The sequence below is a fragment of the Zeus faber genome, assembly GCF_960531495.2.
Source record: "Zeus faber genome assembly, chromosome: 1".
NCBI classification, from domain to species: Eukaryota; Metazoa; Chordata; class Actinopteri; order Zeiformes; family Zeidae; genus Zeus; species Zeus faber.
The window spans coordinates 21,352,382-21,377,268 of NC_137193.1; the positions used below are offsets into that span (position 1 = coordinate 21,352,382).

Sequence of the window (24,887 nt, forward strand, 5' to 3'; positions counted from 1 at the left end):
CTCGCTTAGAATTATTGACCCGTCCACTATTGATTTGGTGACTTTGTTCATGCATTCATGGGCAAGTTCAATGCTTTGATCACTCGGAGCGTTATGCTAAATCTACATCAAACATGGAGAGGGAATCGATACCTCCGCCGTGGAACACGAATGATAATGAAATCAGTATGATTGCTCGGATGCTGGTGATTATAGTCCAGCTCCGCGGCTGCTCAGGCAGAGGCTGAATGCCCATTTTGTAATTTCTGACGTCTCTTAATTTCACTCACGTTTTTTGAGGCAATAACCCACTGCGAGATGAATGAAATCCCTTGTGTAAAAGTGGACTCAAATTGCTCAAAATATGTAAGGAAAAAAAAAAAATCAAAGAAATAATAATACCACAGATAATCATCATTCCACCCTACGTTTCCCCGCGCAATACATTTTGGATTTTGTGGTCGATTTACACCGACACAATAGACCCAAAAGAATCACCAATGTGATATCACATCCCATCAACAGTTTATGAAAAAAGGGGAAATAAAAATGAGGATGTCGGGGCGTCTTGTTCTCAACAGTGATCAGGGATCGCCACTCACTATAGTATACAGTCGACGGGTATCAGCGTTCGGATGAAATGACATCGAAAACCTTCTCAAACGGCGCCCGTGTCCTCATGCGTGGGACGAGCGATCGTGCCCCCGAAATTCCGACTTGGAATTCAGACGTAAGTGGAACTGCTCGGAGTGCGAGATTCCCGACTTCAGCGGCCTGCACGATGACACCTGGGAGGAAACAGGACCCGGAAACGTGCGGGGTCAGTTTTGAGACGTTTGGGAACATTGATGGATATGGATATGAAGGTGGTTTTGCATTTTCTTTTTGAAAATGGCTTGGGGGTTGCTCCCCTATTGAGGTTAGCATGTATTTGTTGAGATGAAATAATGAAAGAGAAGGACCTTTCCTCCATGCACCTATCATCGTCTGACCAGCGATGGACATTTCTCACCTGGTCCCCGGGCGCGTCCACGTATGCTGCCCACTGCTCCTGGCTGTGCCCCCGGAGGAAGGACAAGCCAGGATGGGTCAAAAGCAGAGAATCCATTTCACTGGCCACCATCAAAGCATGTGCATGTGTGTGTGTGTGTGCAAGCATTTGTTGTAGTGTGGTGTGTTGCGTGATAAATAAAGACTGTTTCTGTTTCTTTTTTTTTTTTTTTTTTTTTTTAATTCTCTCCCCCGGTGCGCGCTTTCGAAGTTGCCGCCGCGCGGAGGCAATGACGTGATAGGCTGCAGCCGGGAAGAAAGAAGCTCCTCCGTCAGAGAGTCCCGCCGCCGTCCTCGAGGAAAAAAAATAAAATAAAATAAAAACAAAAAACTAACCGTGATACGGAAGAATTTTTTTTTTTTTTTTAATATATATTATCATTTTTCTATAAACGTGTATAATTGTATTTATTAGATCCTCGTCGAACAGGATGTAACTCCATTCGAGGGCGCGCGCCGGGGTTTCACGCAGAGAGCGAGAGAGAGAGAGAGAGAGAGAGAGCGAGCGAGAGAGAGAGAGAGAGAGGGAGAGAGAGAGAGAGAGAGAGAGAGAGAGAGGGAGGGAGAGAGAGAGAGAGAGCGAGCGAGAGAGAGAGAGAGGGAGAGAGAGAGAGGGAGAGAGAGAGAGAGAGAGAGAGAGAGAGAGAGAGGGAGGGAGAGAGAGAGAGAGAGAGAGAGAGAGAGAGAGGGAGGGAGAGAGAGAGAGAGAGGGAGGGAGCGAGAGAGAGAGAGAGAGAGGGAGAGCGAGAGAGAGAGGGAGAGCGAGAGAGAGAGAGAGAGAGAGAGAGAGCCGCCGCCGCCGCCGCCGTCGCTCCAGTCGCCTCGCGTTCCGCTCCGCGCATGGAACTTATTGTTGTGAGTCGCCGCCGCCGTCGTCGTCGTCGTCGTGACTATGTTGTTGTCGTTCTGCCGAAGTGAGTGCGGGTCCGGTCCGTGTGCGTCACCTTAACGCGGGGGGGGTGGGCGGGCGGGCGGGCGGGGGGGGGGGGATCGTACCACGCAGCGGCTCGAGAGGGAAGCGAGGGGTCGCGCAGCAAACACGCCACAGCGCCGGGGATTTAAATCCACGTTCGGTGGAGGCGAAGAAAGACATTCATGTGGCCATTGTCGTTATAGCGGAACATTCTTGTTTTTTTTTTTTTTTTGTTTTTTTTCCTCTCTTCTTTTTTTTTGGGATTGCACAATGAGCAAAGAAAGACCCAAGAGGAATATCATCCAAAAGAAATACGTAAGTGACATTTTCCAGACGTGCTAAGTTTTGCCTTTTGCCTCGTTTCGGTGGAAAACGCGTCAACTTTGATCGCGCCGTGGAGGTTATCTCGTCCAGCTGGACGCGATGTGGGTCAAACGGCGGTTTTGCTGCTGTTTTAACCCCCAAAAAGTGTAACGTGTTCTGTATTTAAAGAGACCGCAATGTTTATTCAGGCTGGCGTATCCAGTCCTGCTCATTTCAGCCTATTTGGACGCTAGCTTATCGTTTGCGCATTTCATCCGCGCACCGCGGTGTGTGGTACACGGCTGTACTTTGGGTGTTTTATTAAACCGAGTGTGTGTTGAAATGAGTCGCTTAGTTGTTTCCAGTGCGGCTTTGTTTGCTCCCGTTCCGAGCCGAGCAGACAATCCGGTCGGCCATGGCTCAGCCACCCCGGCTTCCATTTCGTCCCAACACCGCTTTACCAGCTTCGGCCGTGTCGTCCCCCCCCCCAAAACCACAAAAAGCTTTTTCCTAATACGCGTGGAACGGAACGCCGTTCAAACGCCGTCCGGCGTTCGTCTGCTCCGGTGTTGTGAGTTTGCGTTCGCTGACGCCGTGGGCTGCGGAGCGACCGAATCGCGGAGCGGCTCTTTAACGCTCGGTAGAACCGGCGAACGGGGCAGAAGGGGGACTCGTTTCAACGTATCGCTGCGGTCTCCTTCCCCCTCCGCCGCTCCCGCTACGCGGTGGGGTCGTCCCCACGCGGTAGAGAAGTGGACCCGGAGTGTGCGTGGGGTTCGCCCCGTGTCGCGCGTCTCCGTGTGACCTCTGCGCGCGAACGGGAGATATTGCAGCACTAATCCCCTGTTTTGCAATGGCTCCGGAGGTGGTTTTGGTTTTTTTTTTTGTGTGTTCCACCCACTCTCCCTATATTGGACCCCAATATAGGGAGAGTGGGTGGAATGCATTTCGTTCGAGACAAATTTGGAATCTGGGATGATCCCCGTCGGTTCTAAGAAGCGATCCGGTCGCATTGCAGAGGCTCATGTGTGAAGCGACCATTTTCTTTCTGCGAGTAAAGACCGACGGGTTTACGAGGCTGGAGCCGCAGCCTGGTCAGCCTGCAAACATTGACATTGATGTCACGTTTTTTTTTTTTTTTTTTTTTTTTAAATTGTTACGACGTTGATTCGGTGCCGAGACACGTCACATTCCTCGTTCCGCCAAGTCCCCCACGCACCGTGTCCCGCAGGCTGCTGCGTGTCCTCCGGACGCAAGTTCTGCAGCACTTTGTTGAAATGTATTGATGCACCCTGCAGTGCATTGTCACCATGCTTATAAACCATATCGTGTCTGGGAACACGGTGGAAATGAAGTCAAGAGAGCACCCATCCCCCATTCCAGCAACGGCAACATTATTTCAGAGACTCTCAAAGTGTTTCTTCCGGACCCTTTAAAAACTCATAGATATAGCCTGCAGAAATTTGACTCAAAAGCAGGTATCACATAATAATAAGCAGTGCAACAGGTTTAGAAAGGAAGTAGAATAATTAACCTTAGATTTGAGCTCCTGTGGCTGCCAAGTGTGAGGTAGATCAGTTGAGGGTTGTCGAGATAATCGAAGGACAGACAGACAGACAGAGACACACAGACAGGGATTCCTCCCTTTCTAGTTAGATAAACCCCAGGAGCTCTAGTAATTATGTGCAACAGAATAAAACATCTCCTTTGGGGCATTAAAGATTTATCCGGTGTTTGGGATATCTAACACACTGTGGTTTTTATTGCCACAAAAGCTCCAAGTGGTCGATCTCCCTCTCAAGTTATTCCAATGTCTTGTCTTTTGAAGCGAGCGGAGCAGGATGTGTCATCGCAATGATGAGTAAGTGAAACAAAAAGTCCCCGCTCGGTTAAATCGAGCCGGGCCGACACAAACCCCACCGGTGTCACATCCTCTAAAAGATCTTTTGGACATTTTCTATTCGTAACTTTGGGTGTATAATTAGAAGTTTAGGGAGATCACCGGGGGCCCGGAGTCTGAGTAGTTCCCCTTTCTTTTTATTGTTGTTGTGGGCACTATCTGTGTGTGCATGCGTACACTTGCCCGTGTAACATCTGCCACAGTTTTCCCGCAGCTGCGGTCGCTGCGGAGCGTCTGGCTCAGCCTGATCCGAGCCCGCAGCGTGACACAACAACAACCTGGAAGAGCTCGGTTCCACGTCCCCAAGCAACAACCCCCCCAGCACACACCTACTAGGCCCGGAGACAAGGACTCTTGGCCCCTACTGAATTGCCCCCCCCCCCACACCCACTCACACACACACAACCAACATTATTTAGCGTCAGGAGATTATGTATGCTTGGCTTAACCATTTCCCCATAAACATGAGTGTGAGTTGTTACCCCACCCTTCAACATACACATACTATCTGCAAACATTATTTAAATTCATTTGTCATTAAAGAAAGAGAGATAAGTCTGGGGGACTCTATGTCCCTAATATTAGCAAACAAGCCCGTGCAATTGCCCTTTCCTTTCCTTCACGTTTGAAAGACGGTGATCTGAGCGTAGCAGAGAAAAAGCAGAAATTCCACTTCGGGGTTTTAGTTCCCTGGAACGCCTCGTCATTCGCAGCAATCTGACCAATATTTTAAGCAATCTCTCACTTTCTTCCCCTGTCCCTCTCTTTCCATGGGTCTGTGCCTTCGTTTAAATTAATTTATAGGCCCATGCGTGTAGTTTATAACTCCCTAAATTCACAGGGTACTTTCAGTCATCTGATTGAGGGATGGGGGTTGTGTAATGAGTGAGAGAGCAGGCACTAATGTGTGGCTGTGTTGTTCTAATGGTGTGTGTGTGTGTGTGTGTGTGTGTGTGTGTGTGTGTGGCACTGCAGCCAGGGCCATTTTGTGCCGAGTCGGCTCTTCCTGTAGGGCCCAGCTGGAGCTAGGCCTCAGATTCAAAGGGGGTGTGTGTGCGCGCATTTTTGTGTGCGTGCGAGGGGTGTGTGGGACAAGCACAGCTGCTGCAGGGGCCTTTACAAATGTAAAGAGGCTGTCAGTGTTTGTTTCATCAGGCACACAACTGATGAGGACCAAGATGAAAATCCACTGCAGTGTGTGTGTGTGTTGAGTTTGCACATAAAGAGGAAACCAAACCAGAGAGCAGGGGCTGAATGGAGGCAGCACAGGCGCTCTCCCCCTCCTCTCTCTCTCTCCCCCTGTTTCGTCTCTGTGTCTCGCTCTCTCTTTTCTCCATTTCTCGGGCTGTCCGACTGAAATGTGGGCCTCACATTGGCCCATGAAGAGGGGGTCACAGGGTTGTTTTCTCACCGTGCCTCGGCTTCAGTCTGCTTCATTTAACCTTGTGTTTCAATGCAAATTCCCCTTCATAAGCTCCCCTTTCCTCACGTGTGCAACATGGCAGGGTTCACCGTCGCAACCTCCCAGTCACTATGGCTACCGAGGCAACACGACGTGCACTGTGGCGAAGGCATTAACACTGTGTCTTACCACTTTACGGCCCTGTTTATTTGACTTAGCCCGCTAAGGCCAAAATTCTTTTGGCACATATTACGGGCATTACAGCGACAAGATGGGAAATACTCCCCACGCTGCAGAATTTCTAAGGATGTTTGTGCCTTTCCACTGTCTGCAACAAATCAAATGTAATAGGGCCGCGTTTCTTGTGTGAAGTGTGAATACCCATGTGTAGACCCAATGAGAACATTAGTTAATTTGTGCTACTTTTAGGTAGGAAGCCCTTCCACAACTAACTGTCTTCAACAAGTTGACAAAGTAAGCACCAAGTATTATATTTGATGTCCTGAAAGCCTTCGCTATTCATAATTTATACTTCCTCTATACAACCCACTTTAAGACAATGCATTTAGCATAGACCGGAAGAACCAAAAACACTAAATGTAACCGCATCCAGTCCACAGTGTTCGGCATCACGTCATAGCATAAGCAAATTTCCTGATAAGCCGGCGCTGCCAGAGCCTGGCGGACGCTGCCCACTTGACTGCTGTGCGTTGGAGGCTGTTAGGAAGCTGTTCTCCCCCGGCTGCCGCCCAACATGCAATTGGATCCGATCTGCCCCTTCATAAGGCCTGCCGGTTCCGCGTATCTAGCCAGAAATTGTCTGGGAGTGAAGCAGGCCCGAGCTACCCTCTATTAATTTAGCCTCATTTATTTATGCATTTATTACGTTCTCTCTGAAGTGAGGTGAAAGAGGTGGGTTTTCTTTCCCAGCCAAATGATGTAGTTTGCCAACAGAGTTTGCTGCATCATTACTAGCGCTTTCTGTACTGTGCTTTTTAAATTAGATGGGCGAGGGTTGTTTTGTGGCCAAATGGATCTCCGCTAAACTCTTTTCGGCAATATAAAAACACACACAATTTACCTGCTCACCCACTCCTCCCCTCCTCTTGTTCTTCAGTTTATTGTAGCATTTTGTCACACACGCTAATGTGTGTTATGCAATGTGACCTTTTCCTTTATCAGCTGTGGGCACGAACTGGATTTTGCAGGTGCCTTGCAAATGGCCATAGTAATCTGTTTCTGCATGTACTGTATCATATAACAGGGCGTGGCTTACTTTGGTGCGTGGGTGATAGTGTAATGAAAAGGGCTGTGTCGGTGTGTCTTACACTGTGTGTGTCACGTACACCCTGCGAGCTCCCTGAGTTCCGTGTCTTCATTGTGACGACTGATTTATGTTCCTGCGGGTTTGGACGGCGATGAGGGAGCCAGACAGCTGTGTCCGTGTGTGTGTCCGTGTGTGTGTCCATGTCCACCACAGCTTATCTGTTAAAGATCCTTGTGCCGCTGAATCAACTCTTTAGCCCTGTCTTTGATTTGGCCTTGCAGGCGTTACAGGGACCCACGGAGGACAATTTAAATAAGGAAAAAAAGAAACAACAATTTGAGTCTGTACTTTTTTACACCACTATATATTGGGCTGTCCAGCGGGCATTCTCAAATTTGTTATTTTAAGTATGTTCTCTATAAAACATCCATTCTTTTGTTGACCCCAGGCCTTAGCTGTCTTCTAAGCTCTCCATGGCGTAAATAGGCAGCTTTGGTTTGTTTTTCATCCGTGTTTATAACAGCCGAGCTATTGTAGCTTAGGCTGGCATTAGGCTCCTTATGACTATTGTGCACATCACTCACGTCCCTGACTCGACCCCCCGACGGGACCCCCTTTCCCCCCCATTCTCCATCTCGGCAACATCAGTTTAATAAACACTCCTTACATTTTCATCCTGTGGTCAATCCCATCTGATCCCCTATTGTGACATTGTCAGCCAGAGAATTAAGCCTCGAGGGATGAAGCAACAGAGTGGGGCCTCTGTCACTATCGATCTCCCCATTACTCCCTGCTCTTAGTGCGCGCAACACCACGGTTTTGCTCTCCTCCAAATGCCACGAGCCTCCGCAGGCAGTGCGGGACTGCCCTGCGCTAGCGTCTTAACTATTAAAAGTTTGTTGTTCTTTATTTGAAAAGCAATTTACAAGCCGATTTCTCGGGTGTCTTTTGAGCATAGTCAGCTGCCTGCTGTCAAAGGATTGCAGTTATCTGCTGGAATCTTGTGATTACCATAGCATTCTTCAGTGCCGGTTCTGTGCCGGGTGTTCCTTGTGCTTTGATCCAGTACAGTAATAAATGAATCATTCTTTTTATGGTTGAACACTCCGATTATTTGCCACACTTACTGCCATCCAGTCAGTCTCCACTTTTCGGGTCCATTTGGGCACTGCACCTACGCTGCGGCTCAATCTCTCTCATCTTAATCTCTCATGCAGACATTTCACAGCGATAACTTTAAAAATCTATAATATTTCTAACTATCATTATCCCCCCTTTTAAAGCAGTCATCTGTGGCTCTCAGCCACAGTGGTGCGGGGGACTCGGGCGCAATTGCTTTGCTGGCCCAGCGGCTGCACCGCAGTATGGAGCCGCAGGGTGGGAACTGACAGGGAGAGGTAGAACAGGTGGAGGATGTTCCTTCTCCGGAGGCAGAGAGGGTAGGACACGTTGAAAATTATCACACCGATTTAATATCATTGGGTTTAGGGTTATTGTGTCCGGAGACCGGGCTCTGTCAGCAGAGGGAACCGAGGCCGTCCGGGAGGGGCTGGGTGACGGGGAGCGAAGTGCTGGTCTTAAACGAAACCAATTTGGTTGCCTAGTCTCACGCGATAGTAGACACTTCTCGCACGAGCATTACGTACTGTACCCTTAACAAACGTCTATGTAGGAACAGAGGACTCCATACGGAACTTTTCCATAAAGGAGGCCAATGTGTGAATGACTACCTACTTGCCTTTGCTGGATATGGATATATATATATATATATATATATATATATATATATATATATATATATATATATATATATATATATTTTTTCTTCTTCTTCTTTTCTTTTAATCCTGCAATATTACGGATTCCATGTGGGAAAGGGGCTTAACATGCATGGCTAGCTGTGGAACAGTGACCCTCCCCTGCTATTAAAGAGCTCTCCAATGCAGCCCTTTTCAACATGCTTTTGGCCGCTCACGAGGGTAGGCCCTAATTCAGCATGGCAGCTCTCCCCCTTCCCTCCGGAGGAGCAACGAGCCAGCGAGGAAAGTGGCTGAGCCTCCGCTGTTGATGCCTGTTCCTTCTGAATAAGCGGGACGCCCCTCAATGATTTAGAAGCTAGAGATAACGGTGAAGGTGGCGCAGTGTATGGTGTCTTGGTTTAATTTATTTCATTAATAACTCCCCAGCCTCAAAGCACTTTTCCTAGTGGCCACGGCCTAGGGAAGCAAGCTGCTCTTTGCGGCGACGATTGCAGGTCTTCTCCTGCATTCTTTATAGATTTAGTTGGGAGCGACTGGTTGAAACATTGCAAAGTCCTATTGTCAGTAGAGTCCGCTGAGTTATAGGACGTGGCGCCTCCTGCGTTGGCTTGGGAGTGTGGAGGTTTAAAGGATGTTTGACTGGGACTGTGGACTGTGAAAGGCAAATGGGGTAAATGGTTCATTTGATTCACAGATCAATATGTACATGTACCTTTCTGTCTGCACCCCCCCCTCCACCTCCACGCACGCACACGAACCGCCATGACAAACGCATTACTTCCCATCATAGCTCCATCTTGTCTTGTAATACAACCCGGAGTGGATTTTTTTTTTTTCCTCCCTTATTCTCGCTCTCGCTCTCTTTCTCTATCTCACCCACACTCCCTCTCAAATTATTCACACCATGCTATTACTCAGCACCTCGACAAACGAGCGGAGAGAGGCGTGAGGAGCTTCCAGTGGGATAGAGGTGGAGGGACGGAGAACAGAAGCCGGGGCTGTTCAGTCTCAATGTGAAATCCTCTGGCTGCTGGCTGAGCGGGATCAGCAAACGCAGGGTCCGCTGGATCGGTCCTCGGTCCGCAGCTCAGTTTTAATTTTGCTTTTGTGTAGCCGCGTGCGTATGAGCGTCTGTTCTTGCACATGTTTATTATTTGCTTGATAAAACATCAGAGTCCTCAGAGACGTGATTACGCTCTTGGTCGGTTTCGCTCCCCTCTGTCTTCTTCCTTCTCTCCCTCCATCTGACCCACAGCCAGCTTCTCACATTCCTCCCTCCCCGTTTTGTTTTGTTTTGCTTTGGTTTGCCAAAGGAAACTTTGGAATCCTCTCTGGTTTGATCTCACACAGCTGTGCGAGTCCCCTCTTCCACGCATGTTCACACACACATCTAGCCAGCCCTTTTGTACATCTAGCTCTCAAAGGTGGTCGCCCATGTTTTACCACAGCTAAACCATCTTGCCCTTGCCATTATTCCTTTAGGTTGTCCTTAGCATCCATTCTTTGTCAGTGGAAGAAGCGGTTGGTGAGTTAAAACCCGTACTTTATAAATGGGCAAGATGTGTATAAATTGCATTAATTTCATTTTTTGTATCGCAAAAGTAACTGTAGCTGTAGATTTCCGTATTTTTCTATACGGAACAAGAAGTGGAAGCCAGAGGTTAAAAAAAATAAAATAAATTTAAACATGCATTTGGCATGTTGCTTGATTTCTCGCAGGCCTCAGAGCCAGGGAGCTAGAGTGTATGCGACACCCAAGCACGGGAGCCAGACTCTGGGTTAAATATCTGACCAACTCTGGATTAAACGCCATGAGGCCCCGAGGGGCAGAGGGCTCACTCTGAAAATCACAACCCCCCATTGTCGCAGAAGAACGAGAATAGGAATAATCACATTTAGGGTTAGGGTTCATTTTAGGTTCATTTTTAATTGTAAAAACTAATAAATGCACGGCTTAAGTTTTGATCCACCGTCCTGATGGATTGAGCACAAAGTGTAGCTTTGTAGGGTGGATGCACTGGCTAACGCTATAAGCCTCTGTACAATCAGCACTCGTCACAGTGTTGGTCACTTGTTTGCTTGTGTGGAAGCCATCATGTTACACCGGATGAACGGGTGCATTATTTCAATGCACCTCAATGGATAATTGGCAAAAAATCAGCTGTTAATTATTTAGTGGTCAGTGTTGCTGTTTGATGAATGGTCAAGCCTTTTATATCTTAATTTACTGGTTTTACAACTCTATCAGTGAAACAGGTGGCATTTATTAAAATTGACCATCATTTTAAGCCATCCCTCTATTATAAGAAAAAATACTTAAATCTAAATTAAGCTGCATGAATTTCATGAAACATTATTTTGGACTTGCATTAAGCATAATATTGACATGATTTGCTTGTTCTCAACGAAACTGTTCGACCGTACGCCAGGCATAGTCTGATGTTTTTTGGCTTCAGTTTAGGAATGTCAGTCCTCATCTATAAACTGAACTCACTTTTCAGGCCTCCTGGCTCTGTTTTTATATTGTTGATACCAGTGCAGGTGTTGCACCCAATGAAATATCTAAAGCAACCCTGTGCAGCATTTACTGTGTAAACATAATTTGTAATCCACGTAACGGTGGGTTGCCATGGTGACTGGAGAGCGTGCCCCCCCATCCCGTCCCAAATTTACATTTAATGCTCTATGCGTCTGGGGTTCTGAGGACTTTGCCCACACCCCGTTTCTATAGCAACTGACTGTACCTGAACAAATCAAGCTTCTCTTCCTTTTTTTGCTGTAACTGATGTTTCTCGGGGGTGTGAAAGCAGATTAAGAGTAAAGTAAGATTGAATGTGCACAATTGCACATGCTTTCCCCCTCATTTCAGGGGAGGTTGCTCACTCGCTCTTTTGGGACAAAGTGAGTCAGAAGTGAAAAAGAATACGTGGTGGAAGATCTTTTCAATCAGTGGATGAATACATAACACACTGTGACTGGTCTTGGCCTTTGAATAAATTATGTGTGGATGAATGTCTGGAATTCATATTTTACATTGTGAATCAGTTCTGATATTTTCACTGTTACTGTTATTCATTTTTGTTTTGAATCACTTTCCAAAGCACAGGAGGTGATGATATGGTATAACTCATCAGTCGTTACATGAAAAGCATCTGCAGTAATATTCGACACAACCAATGTATTCTATTATGTATTCATTACCTGGTGAAACACAGACATACCCAGGTGCCATTTGCAGCTCAAGTACCTGAGCCAAAATGTGTCTACTTTTAAACACTCGCTGACAAGCAAACTCACAAACACAGAGACTCAATTAAGCCAATGAGCGAACAACCGTTTAGCAAATTTGCTCGCTTAACTAACCAGCAACTGCAAGCTGTTGGGTAAACCAGGGAAATGTCTTACTGACGGCCCAAATATAAAACTATTCCACCCAATATACCACTATTTGAGCCCGTGTAAGCTTTCAATTTCCTGAAGCCGCTCTACGTGCTCGGAGGGGACCTAAATTCATTTATTTTACTTCCCAGCCGTGCTCCCTGCGAGCTCAATTACCATCTGTAGAGAGCAGTCTCTCTCTCTCTCTCCCTTCACCATTCACTGTGAACAGAAACGGCAGAGGAGATTACAGATCCAGGGGCCAGGCGGAGGCAGGCGGAACAGTTTTACTCTGGACTGTATCGTCCAGAGTACAGAGAAGACAATGAACTGTTCTGCCATCCGCTTCCTACGGTCACCAGTGAGTCCCAGCGCAGACCCGGAGACACCACTGTCAGTGGAGGAGCTCAGTGCTGCCCTGCGGGCCACGGCGGGCGTGGCTGGGGGTGGGGGGGATCGATGGGCTCACAGTTGAGTTTTACAAAGCCGTCTGGGCTGAGCTAAGCGAAGAACCTTTTAGCGGTTTTATGACGGCTTTAATGACCCGCTTCACCTTTAAGTTGTAGGAGGGGCCGCAACTACACTGGTGCCAAAAAAGCGACATCTCCAACAACTTAGGGGCTGGCGCACCGTGTCACCCCTGTGCACAGACTACTAAATCTTGTCAAAAGTCCAGGTGATGATGGACCAGGTCATTCACCGGGACTAAACGTACTGTGTGCCTGGTCTATCATAGACAATGTGTCTCTAATTTGTGATACTCTTGATGTCTCTAGTTCTGTAGCTGTTAGGCTTGGGCCGATATATCGGCATATTTGCCACCATGTGATATTTTCACACAAAGATGTATGTATGTGGACGTATGAGCGCAACAGCGAGGAAGCAGACGGGTGATCTGGACATGGTGGCATGGGTGGCGGGGATGATCCGGTGAATAAGTTGCGGCTCCAGGTCATTATTTGCATTACTAAAGTCATATTATAATAAATGTTTTTTAATACTGGTTATACAGAGCTGCCAGGTCTCACACTTTGACCGCGAGGCTCGCGTACCCATATCAACCAGCTCACACCTCGTATTTCTCACCCCGAGAATCCCAAAATAAACAAAAGCATAATAATTATTCTACGTATATGTTTCCTCCCTCGCGCTTGCTTGGTGTCTGTCACTGTTGCCTTGGTGAACGGGAGATCCTTTCAGCATGCACGTTACGTGAACGCCCACGCGCAACTTCCTTGTTGGAGTGGCATGAAGCGTTCCCTTCGCCGTGATTCTTCAATAAAAACAAATTGTGTTTTTATTGCCGATGTATTTATTGTAGTTGAATGAAACCAAAAAAGCACCACGTGCAACCATGAGTTAGGAGAACCCTTTCTCCGTCACTCTCTTACCCCTTCAGGAACTGGGAGGGGGTAGAGGAGAAAGTGGAGGGAAGGTGGCTGCTTCCACAGATGTCCTACAGAGGGTGTACTCTAGTGTTTGTTACTGTTCACATCTGAACCGGTACTTCTCAATTTCGACATTATTTATTTAGAACATTTTACACACCACACAAAATAAAACCTGTTGATGAAAGCATGAGTGTGCAGTTGAGTGAGCATGAGCTGATGATAATGATAATGCCAGTAAAGATGCAAAGTGAAATGCTATGCTAAGCTAACACCAGCCAAGCCAATGAAAAGAGCCCAGTTATCTCCAACAACAACTTATCCAACTGGCTAATTACCTGAACATGTCAATGAAGTTGTCGATGCCTCACTTAAATCCTCCATGGAGCGTTTAACTTGGGCGCTGGCTGCAGCGCGCTGCTGACGTTAGCTGCGTCTGCTGCGGGTTTTCAGCCTATCAAATACGCCTCAGCTTTAGAAATATTTTGCGTTTGACCAGGTGTTTCCTCAGGTTAGCCGTGTTGCCGTGGTTAGCTTTGCATTTTGCATTTCGCATCAAACGTTGCAGCGAGCGTTGTCTGCGTCAAGTTTTGAAAAGTGTAATCACACCTGCGAGCGATTTAAGCTCACCGTCGTCCAGACTGTGAACAAGCTGAAGGGGTGACGTCACCTCCTCTGCTCTCACCCCGATGCACTCTCAAGATACCGAAGTTTGGCAGCGATTGATTTTACGTGAATCGGTACTCTGTAGTATTGACATAATTTGGTCGGTACCCAAAACGAAAGTACTGAGTTCGGTCCCCAACCCTAGCAAACACTGGTCATCAACAACCTGTTTGTGTTGTGGCATGGGCTGGCCTGCCTGCTCCAGAAGATTCCGGCTGTCGTAGTGGACTTGTTCTTGGGAAAGCTTCGCCGGGTGCCCCAGGGTGTCCTTTTCTTGCCGACGGAGGAGGGAGGGCAAGGTCTGATACACCTGGCAAGCAGAGTGGTGGCCTTAAAGCTGCAGTTCACCCAGAGGTGCCTGGTAGGCCTGATGGACTTGGTGTGGATGCAGCTGGCCAGCACCATTTTAAGGAGAGGCAGTGGCCTGGGACTGGACACTGCACTGTTTTTAATTGATTTTAAGATTTTAGAGATCTGTTTTATAATAGAATTTTAAAACATGAGCTCTCTTCAACTGATTGAGACTGGACCCTGCAGCCTCGCTGTACTGGTATTTAGTACTTTCGGGGTTTGGTGCCCCTACAGTTTCTGAGTGCACTTGCACTTTTACACCACTGTCGTAATACTTCCGGAAAGAATTGATTTTACCAGAGAAATTTGAACCTTATTGGCCGAGTTTCAATAACAGTTTATGGTACAAACACAAATGTAACGTACACCTAGGTTACAGCGCCTCTTGCATGGGCCTCGCCGCTTCCCGGAGCCGTGGACTGAGTGCTCGCTGCGCCCTCGCTCCCCGTGTGGAAGGGCGGAGCCCCCCCCCCCTGCTACCAGCATGACTGGCTACCGGGGCAGCACGTGCGAGTAACAAACCCCTGTGGCGCAATCAAAGTGAGGGCTGGCACGTGCCGGCTGAGGTGGGATCCCGGCCCTGCGGGTGCCGGGCGCACCACTGGTCCGTCTCGCCCGCACTGTTGGTGAGGTGGAGCGGTTCGACGGGCAAGTCGTTTTTTTTTTTTTTTTTTTTTTTTTAATAAATTTTACCAGGAAAAAATATATAATTGGCGGCAAATGGAAACCCCGAGCCACACATCAAGCAAGTGACCTAAAGCGTAACGCACTTTCTTGCGGTTTCATACCAGAACACAGAGGTGACAGTGCAAGAACAAGCATTCTGGGGAGGGTGGGAATGAAAGAGGTGCCATTCTCCATATTACAAGTCAGTGTACCGTCAAAGTTATTCTGAAGCTGTTATTTTAAGGTAGAAAAGTTACAATAGGGTTGCTTTAAGGGAGCCAGAACTTTAGCCTCTCGATTAGGCCAGAGGTCTATTCGACATACTGAGAATTTTTTGAGCTTGCGTCAGAACAAACTGCCGGAGGAGGAATGTGTTCTGTTGAAGGACTACTTTAGTGGACAGGAAGTTCCCGACAGAAATGACCTCTTCCCCGAGCTTTGCCCTCGTAAAAATGAAGCTTAGTGTGTAGACTTCTCCTGTCGCAGGAAAAATGCTGTTCAAATGTTGTGTACAAACAATAAACAAAACCAAATTTGAGGGGAAGAAGGACACAGTATGGATGGAGAAGCTGGGGATGGACGGCACAATAAAAGCAGTGTGGAGGGTTCACTACAAGCTGCCACTCAACTAAAGTTCAGGTGACCTCCAGTGGAGAATCTTACATGGTGCTATTGCTGTGAATGCTTTTATTTGTGGTATCGATCCAACAGTACCCAACCAATGCCAGAGACATGGCCCACCTTTTAAAGTATTTTATTTCAGAAGTTCGATGACAATTTCTGAGACGGCCTTCGTGTTCGGTGCCGGGTACAATAAGCCAGACCCAACTAAATGGAAACTTGATATTTACAAAAGTAGGAAAACTAGAGTACGGAATGATGTTAGTCAAGAGGTTGCCCGGTCGTTTGTTGCTCTGGCGAGAGCCAGGGTGTCGGTTGACTTTAGGTTTCATAAAGGAATGAGTGAAGTGCAGGATTTCAAACGACGGTGGTGCTACAAGGACATACTCTGCTGTGTTTTAGATGGAAATGTGACCTTTTGCCATCAGGGCCTTCTTTCTTGTGTGGTTTGTGTTAAAACTAATAGGTATGTATTTCTTTTTTCATTGATTTGTCTTCCAAGTTTTTTGTGCTTGTGCCACTGAAATCAGTATATACCGCATGTGTTAAATAAAGGTTTTTTTTTTTTGTTTGTTTTTTTTTTAATCTCTCTCTCTCTTTCTCTCGCATGCTCTCGTCCCCTTCCTCCTCCAGCTACACCGACGCCATCTAATCGCCCCTCATGCATCACCTTCATCTGCTCCATACCAGTGCCATTATTCACCTCTTTCTTGCTCACTCTCCCGGGCTTGAGCAATCACTCGCTCCTCACCTTTTCTCACTGTGCTTTCACTCTCTTTCTGGCAATCTTATACTTCATTCTCTCACTTTATTTTTTCTCTCTCTCTCTCTCTCTCCCTCTCTCTCTCTGCCTCATCCCCTCCTCCTCCGGGCCCTTCAGGCCTCGCAGGCTATGCCTTTGTGTGCGAGAGAGCGAGTGGGGTTGGATACACAAGCTGTGAGGTGAAAATCATTCCTTTATTACCGTGTTCTCTTCTTTTCACCCCCCTTTTTTTTTTTTTCGGTGCACCAGTAGTTGCGGCGGGGTTGCGCCACTCCCACCAGTTCAGTTCAAGTGTTTTCTTGGACCTAGTTTTTGCTTCTAGCGTCATTTTCTTTATGTCCCTGGGCCATCCACCTCCCCCGGAATATTTGTAATAAATTTAAGTGGCGGTATGACCAGAGCTTCCGTCCGCCTGCCTTTGTGTCTGTGGCTCGGATTCGTCCCGTCTTTCCTGTCAATCGTCGGTGGAGCAGCCATTTCCATTAACTCCCCCCCATTTGCCTGTAAGAGCTCAACCGCTTTTAAAGCAGGTTTTTTTTTTTTTTGTTTTGTTTGTTTGCCATCTAAAGGGCTTAACAGAAGAGGTCCACGAGTTTGAATCATATTCCAGGTGTTTGGTGTGAAGTTTTCTTACAGCCTTGTTCTCACACTAGTTTGTCATGTATTTATATTCCTGTTAATTGGACAGGCCGCAGATATTGAAAATGTGACCATTTTAAAACACTGTTGCAACATTGGAGACCAGTAACAAGATAAACCATGTGGTTTAAGGGGGCATATCTACGTTCTCAGGGCCTTACATTTCCTTAATGTAACTGCTTTGGACAAAAGTGTCAGCTAAATGAATAAATATCTTTTTTTTTTCTCTCACTGAAAACAGACCCATATTCTCTTCATCCTATATCCCCTCGCTATAAAAAGAATAATAATGGCCATACCTCTGGTATATTAACAGAAAATCCTAATCTGATAGTACTTCTTCGGTAAATAATATTTGTAATTGGAGGAATGGACTGAGGGAACATAAGGCCTCGGGAACAAAGGAATTTTGGAATCTGGTTTGGACTGGGTTAATAATAGTCAATCGAGCCCCATCTTTCTCTCCATCTCTAATGGATATCGCTGCTTGACTGTGCTCCTTGCCTCTTGTGAGAGATACCTTCAAGCCCCGGGTAAACTCCATGAAATTGGGCCCCTCTCCACTTGGTTCCTGTTCCCACTCGCTCTTTAATTTCTCTTGGCCACAATATCCTGTCAAGCCTGGGATTTGTTGTTCTGCGAAAGCCGAAGCGGTGTTGTTATAACATAATCATTTAGTCTCCCTCCCGTGGTTCTGGCAAGCTGTACACTAAAATCTCTCCGCCGGTCATTTTTATTGGGAGTGAATCTGATGAAGCCGCTGTGTCTGCTGCTGGCGACACTGTCAGCTCTGTTTACCAGAGTAAATAGATATTTCCCCTGCTAAACAGTTGGGAGATGATGTGTGCAATATACACACTTAATATGTCCCAGAGGTCCCACCCGGGAGCCTGATTGCCTGTATTGAGTCTTTTTTTTTTAATCTCGACGCTTATTTTTGGATCGCTAGATTTTTTTATTTTTTATTTTTTTAATCACTGGTGTTTTATCCCCGGTGTTTTATTACTGGATGCAGCATGTTTTTGAATCAGCAGGATTTGACAGGCTGACTAATCTTGTTTACACAGATAAACAACTTCTCCTCTCTTGCTCATTGTGTTTTTCTTACAGGAAAGAGGCCAAGGTCAACTACTCACATAGGTATTTCTACTTTAAGTTTAACTTATTGACCCTGACTGGACGACTACAGATCCGGGCAAATCGGTTTAGCCTAATGACACACTGTGAATGGAGGTAGTGGCAGGGGGCGTTATGGGGAAATTAGAGCTTACTTAAAAGCAGTGTTCCAACTATTCGGAGCTAATCATTGCACATAAATAATCCTATTTATGTATAAAGTACTGAAGAAGTAATATTCTCTTGCCTTGCCAGATACACCTTTGCTCAAATTTAGTCTTTTTATGTTTTACAAACAAACATCTTATTAGTGAAAGGAAGGTTCATGGCTGGATGTAGGGCTTGCAGCCCGACTGCATATCATTTACCTAAACTGGGATGTTGACGGATAACCTGTCACACGGATTGAATTTCCAAAGTTTCCGTCACTCATCTTATTCTGAGTGCGTCGAGATCGGTCGTCCCACCCACTGATTGGCTGCGGAGCCGACTGGCTGATATCCAAAGCAATGTTCTCAAGTCGTATCTGTCGGCCCCAACTTCACCTTCTTATTTTGTCAAGTGCTTTTCAAGAGTCTTTTACTTTGGAGAAATTGCTTCAATACACAATTGCTTTTCTTAGGGCGGGGCAGACAAACATGGTGGTAAAGATTTTCGGGATGTCCTCTAATGTGTTCTCATCCATTTTCTACTTATCTCTGCGCTGTCCTCCATCCACTCTCCCTCTCTCTCGCTTGCTCTTTCTTTGGCCTGTAGGTGTTATCAATGCAGCTATTGTCAGAGCTGAAAGAGCAGAGGGGCTCATGAGACCCCAGTGACAATGGACACATGCTTTACCCTCTGCTGTGTGTGTGTGTGTGTGTGTGTGTGTGTGTGTGTGTGTGTGTGTGTGTGTGTGTGTGTGTGTGTGTGTGTGTGTGTGTGTGTGTGTGTGTGTGTGTGTGTGTGTGTGTGTGTGTGTGTGTGTGATTAAGACTCCAATATCGGCCCTGACATTGCACGCTTATATATGATAACTCACTCTGGAGTTGAGCTGAGTTTGCCGTACCTTTTACTTTTGTGACAGGTGTTGCGGTTTAAACGGTCACGGCCAGCCAACTGTGATTCCAAATTCCAACCAAGAAACCGCCCAGCTGCATGGTAATATGACGCTGCCAAGCCCTAGTCCGTTAGTCCGTGAAACACGAAATGCATCCACTCCTCCTGGAAAACACCTGAACCCTTAATTTCTTGTGAGGGTTTGGCTCCAATCTGATGGAGTGTAAGAAATCCGTGCTTCTGTTCAGCATCTCAATCAATCCTTTTTTTTTTCTCTCTCTCCACACTTTACACTGCGCCCCCGAGATTTCACACTTTGCCGTGGCTGAATTTTGACAATTTCTTAAGGTGTCTGTCTGTTGGTCGACTCTAAAACGGGCATTTCAGATCAGTAATTCAGTCGCTAATTGAGTCCCCTTGTCACAAATGACCAGAGAAGCCATTTGCCCACAGAGGCAAGGCTGTTGGCTCTTGACGCTCTGAGAGAGTGATATGATGCTGGATGAGAGGGTGATTGGCGCGGTTGAACAACCATTTTAGACCTTTTCCCTTTTTTTCTGGTAAAAGGGATTGCTGTCAAGAAATTTTTGTGAGGAAATCTTTCAAGGTTGTATCTGGGAAGGAAAAAAAAGAGTGGAGTGTGAGTTGCTGTGCGGTTAACTGTTCTCCACTGTTTGTTCTGTAATGAGGGAAATGTCGGCAGAACCGAAGTATTTTTGCAACTGCCAGGAAAGCTGATAATTAGTCTTTGATTTAGCGTCTAGTTTTTAGCCCATCTTTCATTTACGCTGAGTATGAGCATCACGTACACACCAAAACAGACAAGATGGCTGCTTTAGGCTGTCTGTCTGGCAGCACCTCTACCCTACTCTCTTTGTTGCTGCCTTATTGCCACAGGATGGAGGGAGGAGGGGGGGGGGTGTTTGTGAGTGAGCCCCCCCGTCCCGAACATTTACCTCATGCGGATGGCGGTGAAAAGCATATTACGGAGTGGATGTTGTGTATGCACGGTCCTAGCCAGCTCTTTGCCTTTGAGTGACGAGGAAGAACTAGGTCAGCGCAGAGACCCTGTTCAACCCGAGTGGAGCTGCTGCCGCGCGTGCGCGTGGATTGTTTCTTTCTGCCGGTACCCAGCCTGACCTCCTGCTTCTAAGCTGTCAGGAAAGTGTATTGTGTGTGTGAGGGATCTGCTCAGCGTCGCTGCAAGCGTCCGTCAGTAGTCATATGGAGACTGTGGATTGAAGCAAGGAGAGGGAAACGACAGGATGGATGGGCGGTAGTTACCATTAGGAGGGAGATGTTGGAAGGAATTGGCAGAAGAGGGAAAGGAAGGAAGGATGTATTACCAGATTGTGAGGCGGACTGAAAGAGTTGACTTCTCACTTTTTTCCCTCTGGCGCTCACTCACTCATTTACAGCATGCTGCTGTTGTTGGGGAATGGCTAACATGCTCCACCCACTGCACCGCGTGAGCCAATCAATTCTCTCCCTTCTCCTCACCTGACAATCTCATTGGCTGGCCCTATTATCTGGCAAATTATACGGGATTTATGGGTAATCTGGGCATGGAGCTGGAAGGGGGTCTTGGGGAAAGCAGAGAGGGTCTTAGGTTGAGATTATTCTTTTTATCAGCTGTACTGTTTTATATATGTAACATTAAAATGCCAGCATTTGTTTTAACTGTGTACCCATAAACCATATTATCTTGAATATATTCTGCTTTATTTGTATTAATTTCACTGCTTAATTAATTAATACAAAATAATAAAGAACTTTTAAGATCCAAGGTAAACCAACCTTTTACGTTATTTTTCTGGTCCGCAAAGTTCTGTAAAGTAGTCGCTGAGCATAAATCAGAACTCTCGACAACGTCGACACAATAGTACGTCTGCTTCTGAAGTAAGTTGCTTGGCAGTTAGTTGATCAATCGTATACTGTTCTAGGGAAGCATAGGTGGTGTCAAACTACTGAACACCAGTAGTCACGTTGGTATTCTCTGACATACAACTTGCAGTTGGACACCTATGTGCATGTTCAGGAGCGTTAGAAAATGAAAGACGGGATGATCTAGAGCTTCTTGAATAATTAAAATGTCGCTTTTATCGTCCTCATTGTCAGCTAGGAGAAAAACTGGTAAAATGTTGTGTTTTTTTAATTATTTTCTTTTTTTGAGGATAGAGGATTGAGTCGGAGAAAACTGGTACAGGAAGGCCATGCAGGGTAGGAAGGTCTGCTCCAGGGACCATTCCAGACCCAGACCCGTTTCCCCTGTGTCTTGTCATGGCTCTAAAAGGCTAATGGGAAGTGAAACCAGAGCCGGAGATTGGCCCGTAATGACTGCCAAGCTAAGGTCCTGGCTACACTGTGCACCATATAAGACCCTATTTGTGAGCTCTGTTGAGCGAATTTCACATATTAAGCCTTATTCATCAGGTCAACCAGATAAAGACAAAAATCTATTGCAACTGCTTTTTGGAAGTTTATACAAACGTTTAACATTGAAGTACTGTTCATGGGAAAGCTATAGCCTTAAGATATATTGCTATCCTCTTTTTAGAGGATTTGCCCTAGATGATTCAAAATCTATTGTGGTAACAACATGCTTCGAATGTTTGACTTGTTTACATGGGGATTTACATGTCGAGAATTTCCTCTTCTAGGTGTGGGCGGTGTAAGCTTATACCAGTAGAAATGTGTGCCACGATATGGATTTGGATACATAATTTGTACCAGTAGACAATAGATTTTGATGCTCACTATTTAAATCACCACAGGCAATTTCAATGATATGGCAATAAAACAACATGCGTAGACCGTTCCTTTTACATGGAAAAAAAATGCAACTGAGTGAAATCAGTTGAAAAATGTAGAATGGCCCCACAATTTGACTTTTTCCTCCTATGCGTTTCCCCATATCGTTTTTATTCTAAGTAGTGTAACTGGCTTGACTAAAACCTCAGCCAGGCAGTGACAGTGGCCTCACCTCGGCTTAGATTTCCTTAAACATCATCTTCTTCTGCTTTTGGCTGCTCCCGTTATATATATTTTGATGAATGTATTCTGCAGTGTTTTGAAATATGAACGTCAGACACAACTATTCATTTGCAATGTGGCTGCTTTATTTGCTTGACAATTTTATTGTGATCGCCAAACCTTGCTGTCTCTCTGTAGTTCATGCACGCATACATAATTGGCAAAAATCGTCATGTTTTGGTAGCTTAAAGAGGATCACAAGCTGCCTCATGTTATGATATGATTCCTTGCTTTTGTTTTCTCTCTGCGATGACTTTTACTCCCTGAGGAGAAGCGCCCGATGCCTCCAAACGCCAGGTGAAGCTATAATGCTGCCTCTCCGTCCTAAACCCCTCCCTAGCCCCAGCCCCCTTTGGGAGCTGGCTCGTGAAGGGATTGAAGAGGCCGAGTCAACGGTCCAGCAACTCTCAACAGGCCCAGGGGACATGCAGGCCCCAAGTTAATTATTCAAACCAGCGGGAGAAACGCCGGCTATGCATGCACACACAGGGTTTCCCTCGGGACAGCGCAGGGGCGTCTTGCACAGCATCTTGCACGTTGCACACACTGTATTGTGGAAACATTTTATATTATGGATATCTGTAGAGGATTCCTGCCTTATTATCTCCATGGCATTGATTTACTTGATACTTATATGCAAGATATAAATGAAATTAACTCTGGTAGACTATTACCTTATGTTGATTTCGGATAAAGACTTTTCATCTTAGTCATCGTCTTGACACTTTCCCCTCCACCTCACCCACATCTTGTTTGACAGGAACTCCACCTGATTTCACAGGAGTTTCGCTATGAGATGACAAGCAAGAAATGCGCGCATCACAAGTTCACATCGAGATCTCAGAGAAAAGGGAAAGTTCTCTTGCGTCAACAACGCTCACTTGTTTCCGAGGGAATAGTCTCTAACGTACGCTTACATTTGCCCAAGTATGCTTTGGCTTTCTCTGATCCCACTTATTCATCGCTAACAAAGGGAGGGGGAAAAAAAAAACGGCACCGTGCTGTGTCTTTATAATAAAGCATATCATTACACAGGCAGGTGTGGCGTGAGCCTTTACTTACGTAGGTGTGTGAGCGGTGGAGTATTGTTGTCATGGAAATAAGAACCCACATCTCCGGCTAGTGCGTGGTCCACCCCCTCACCACCACCACCACCCCCATCACATCTACTGTGTAAAAGCTGTGCGTGACTAAGATGGAGGAGCTCTCGGATTTCTCGTTGGACGAAAACGCTCTCGCACGCAGGTACTCCTTCATTGTGATGAGCCACGCTGACACGACGCACAGCAATACATTTACTCCCCCACTCTGCTGAGCTGTGCTCGCACAATACTCCAGTCACACCACGCATGACAGGGGAGTAAATTGTGCTGTCCAATCAACTTCCACAACTGCCAAATTTGGTCTCTTTGATTTGGTTGCTTTCAGAGATGGCCCCGTTTTAGATATCTATATCGAGAATTGACTAGAGCTCTCACAATTATTGCGTAATGGCCTGATCAGAATAATTTGCGCTCATATAGTTTTAAATCATTGCATTGTCCAATAATATGTGTCCTTCCAAATGTCTTTGGAATTTTGAGCCAGTATTAGAAATGTTGCAATAAGTGTAATGTTTTCATCAGTTGGTTTGAGGAAAGTAAGCAACCATTCCAAATGTGTTATTATATTATTCGGTTTTCTTCCTAAGATGGATGTATACTATTAAAGTTATAGTGGCATAGAATGAACATAAAAGACGATAAAGCAATTATATGTGTGGCAATCGTCAACTCAAATGTCAGCATTGAGACGGCCCTAATTGGCTTTCTTTCAGAGATGGCTTTAAAAGAAATCATCTATTACTGTAACAGGGAAAGAAATTGTTTGAAGTAACAGCTTTTCACGCCTCTTATATTAGTCCCAGGTGTTATTTATCTATTTCTTTTTTTCGGTACATTCTGGCAGGAGGTATTCCAAAATCCACTTCAACTGAACAGAGCACTATTCTGTTCTGCTTCATTCTACCCCCCCACCGCCTTGCGTGCTTGTCTCGTCTTGTCTCTCCACGACGGCCCTCGTCCTCCCCTGTAATGATGGCGTAGTGTAGCCTAGCACCATTTGCGCCTGTGGGTGGTTTGCCTCGCTCACAATGCCTGCACTGTCCTGCCCTGTCACCCCTGTCGAGTCCTTGCTGTACTCGCTGCTCCCACAGAGCATTCCTGGATCTTTCTAACAGGATCTCTTCTTCCTGGTGGGAACGGCGAGCACGAGGAGTGTGTGATGGGGAACTATTTTGGGGAGGAGGTAATCCTGATATGCAGCCCTGAATGTCACACTTATTGCTTCATGCGGATTCCACGTGTTGTTTTCGTTGTTCAGTAGACAGCCTGGGAAAACAGCCTGGTAACGCACCACCGTGGCTTGCCTGGTTCAAATCAGCTCCCTGGCCACCACTTCCATAGCGACGTGGGGGTGGGTGGGCAGGACCTTTCATGTGGTTTTCGTGGGATCTTTTATTTTTATTTTTTATTTTCCTGGTGGCAGAGCTGTTGTGAGGTTCATGTGAGAAAGGGGAGAGACAGACACGGGAAGAGGGAGCAAGAGACCAAGAGATTAATGGCTGTTCCTTTAAATAGCGGATGTTTTGGGTGGCGACTCCCTGGTCTGGCTTC

At 46.3% G+C, this 24,887-nt stretch overlaps 1 protein-coding gene across 1 annotated transcript in view; it reads left to right on the plus strand.

Annotated features, from left to right (window-relative positions):
• Window positions 1–2,212: 2,212 nt before the first annotated feature.
• The window catches only part of jarid2b (jumonji and AT-rich interaction domain containing 2b), a gene marked incomplete at both ends in the record, with an annotated part of 109,396 nt that continues 86,721 nt past the window's right edge, over window positions 2,213–24,887 (plus strand). The window contains one exon of the mRNA XM_079998882.1: window positions 2,213–2,257. Within this exon, the coding sequence (XP_079855008.1) occupies window positions 2,213–2,257 (45 nt within the window). The remainder of the gene's footprint in view (window positions 2,258–24,887) is intronic.